Source organism: Myotis brandtii, unplaced genomic scaffold, assembly GCF_000412655.1.
Source record: "Myotis brandtii unplaced genomic scaffold, ASM41265v1 scaffold266, whole genome shotgun sequence".
NCBI lineage: Eukaryota > Metazoa > Chordata > Mammalia > Chiroptera > Vespertilionidae > Myotis > Myotis brandtii.
In genome coordinates this window covers 10154089-10157169 of record NW_005360124.1, presented here as the reverse complement: position 1 = coordinate 10157169, position 3081 = coordinate 10154089, and the positions used below count along the sequence as shown (strand labels likewise).

Genomic DNA, 3081 nt, shown 5'->3' with positions numbered 1-3081 from the left:
AAAGCATTTAGCAAAGAATTCAAGAATTCTTTAGCAAATCTACCTTCTTACAAATATATGTTTGGGTTCTTGGGTTTGGGAATAACAGAGACACTTTCAGGTCATGTGTGTATGTTTTTGTGTGTGTATTGGGAAGGGAGTTATTATAAGGATATATATGGCCTGAAGTTACATGTGTAGATGTCAACATCTGGGGCAGTGATAGGGACCTACCACACTCATGGTCTCTTGGTCCTTTCACTTCCTATCTTTTTGCTGTTCTCTTTTGCTCTTGTTACCCATTCCTCAGTCTCCTTCCTGACTATTCTCTATTTTAAATTAAATAGAAGCAGTCCTGCTGTCATGGCTTGGTGGTTGAGCATCAACCTATGAATCAGGAGGTCACAGTTTGATTCACGGTCAGGGCACATGCCTGGGTTGTGGGCTTGATACATGTGGGGGCCACATGCCTGGGTTGTGGGCTTGATACCCAATGTGGGGGCATATAGGAGGTAGCTGATCAATGATTCTTTCTCATCATTGATATTTCTATCTCTCTCTCCCTTACTTTCTGAAATCAATAAATATGTATTTTTTAAAATTAAATAGAAGCAAACTTTATTACCTTTGCTAATTAGCATTAATCCCATTGGTAGAAGCTTTCCTTATAGAATGCCTAATATGTCACCAGGAAGCCTTTGGATGGGCCACCCTAGGAAGATACCTACCTCAGTTCCTATCAGTGGCACCTCTGCACAAAGAACTGCCTGGTCCTGCCGCCCTACGCAGGATGGTATCATCCCAGAGACAAACACTGGACATCCAGTTCAATAACTTCTTTAACTTTTGTTGTGTTTCTTTATAATTATTTTATTGTAAAAGAAATTCACATATTTTTATTGAAAAATATTTTACAAGATACAAAACTTGAAGAAAATAAAAGCTATAACCCATCCCCACATGAAATAACTATTAATTTTGTTGAGTACTTCCAAGTCTTTTCTTTACACATAGTTTCATAAAGAGTTCATAAAATAATGAATGTATAATTTTGTATATTTTTCATTTAATGTTAAAATATAGTTTTCTCTTGTGTATGCAAATACTCTTCCAACATGATGTAATTAGCTGTGATATATGTCATCTTATAGATAAACTTTAGTTACTGAACCAATATCAGACATTTAGATGGCTTCATCTCTGCTTGTTTACATTTTTCAACACTTAAGATAGCTTTAAGACAAATTACGAGAAGTAGATTTAACAAGAGTGAGGTGTTTAAAGCTTTAAATATGTATCCTCAAATTGTTTTTCTAAAAGGCTGCTCCAGTATTTACTCTCCCCAGCAGTGTATGAAAGCCTATCTCACCACGCTTTCACAGCACTGAATGACAGCATTTTAAAATGAGTTTTACAATGTTAAAAGGGTGCTTTATTACTTAACTTATTGCTAATTATTTGTCATATTGATCATCCCGCTATTGTTGCTGTAAGAAAATAGTTGAGAGCTTAGCCATACCTATGTAGAAGCATAAACCACTTGCCTTTCAATATTCACCCCATGAGATACTAATCCAATGAATGTCTGTGTCTCTTCTAGCCTTCATATACTGAATTTGACATCAGTGGCAACGTCCTCGCTCTGATCTTCAACCAAGGCATGATCTGGTAGGCCAGCTGTTGGGTAATCTACCACTTTTTGAAAAGCCTCCAAGATCAGTATTGCATAAAACACTGTGGCCCGGTGTCAAAGGAGATCACAATCTGTGTCTAAGTCAACATCTGCATTTGTAGAATGGATGGCTGTGAATAGTTTACTTTTTTCTTCTTCAAATCTTCAGTTTTGGTCTTCAAATGCATCTGCCTGTTTTGCCCAGCACTCCTTCATCAAGTGATGGGCACCTGTGTTCTAGTTGGTAGATTATTGGACAGCGTTTTATATTTTCTGTCCTGTGACACTAGGATCTAACAATGAAACATTAATGATCACATTACTACATGTTAAGAATGGGATAAATTGTGAGATCTTTCTGAGAAACTGATTTTATCTTGTCATCACTATTGAATACATTTAAAATACAACTTATAGCTACTGTTAAAAATAGTATCTTACAAAAAAAATAGTATCTTACCAAATCCAATAATGTATAGAGATAAAACACATGTTTTAGGAAGGTCAAGTTAAAAATATGATCATTATTTTGAAACTTGTTTCACAGGGCCATTTGCACATCAGAATTATTCCTTTTGATGTACAAAGGATTGTCATATCTTTTATCAAATGAAAGCATTCTCTCGGAAAACCTTGACAGGTTAAGATGAATTGATATAGTCAAAGCCATTTTTTAGTTTAAAAATTGAATCACAGCATGCAATTCATCTGGGGACCATGTGTCTTGTAAATCTGTCACTCAACTAAGAGCACGCCAACCCACAAGCAGTTACAATTGAGCTTCTTTATCCCGTTGATACGTGTCTACTATAATATTGTGCCACTGATCACACCATTGTCCTATGTACAACTACTAATGACTAGTTCAGTTTTTGCACAAGCATCTTATGTTACTCAAATCTTTCAACCATGGCTGGCCTGAATTATTAAACCTTTGTGAGACTGGACCTCCTGCAAATGTTAAAATTGTTTTACTTTAGTAATATAAAGACCATAGCCAAAGACCCATTCGTGCTGCCATGGGGCCTGTCAAATTCCTGGGCCTCATTAGATCAATCACTGCAAAGAAAACATTATGTTCTCTATTGTCAGGTGTATTTTAAATGTACTTTTTGGTTAAATTCGCAAGTTATGGCTTATGTGTCCAAGGAGTGAAATGCATCCTTTATTCTCCATGCAGAGGAAAGTCAAGGTGGTCCAGTGTATGACTAACAGAGAGTCAAGGTAACAGCCTCTGTGGGTCCTGGATCTTTCCTTTCCTGGAGAGGATTCTGTTGTCTATAAGCCTAATGTGGCTGATTGAGGGCTGCAACATTGCTACTGCAGGAATGAGGAAACACTGTGTTATATCAGTTTTAAAACTCCCTGGCTCTTGCCCTGACTGGTTTGGCTCAGTGGATAGAGCGTCGGCCTGCGAACTGAAAGGTCCC

The 3081-nt window shown here is 37.1% G+C and overlaps 1 protein-coding gene across 2 annotated transcripts in view; it reads left to right on the top strand.

The window, feature by feature from the left end:
- TMC1 (transmembrane channel-like 1) overlaps window positions 1-3081 on the top strand; it is a 147496-nt gene that overhangs the window by 124771 nt on the left and 19644 nt on the right. For both annotated transcript variants that reach the window (XM_014541280.1, XM_014541281.1), the window contains one exon: window positions 1580-1647. In XM_014541280.1, coding sequence (XP_014396766.1) covers window positions 1580-1647 — 68 coding nt within the window. The remainder of the gene's footprint in view (window positions 1-1579; window positions 1648-3081) is intronic.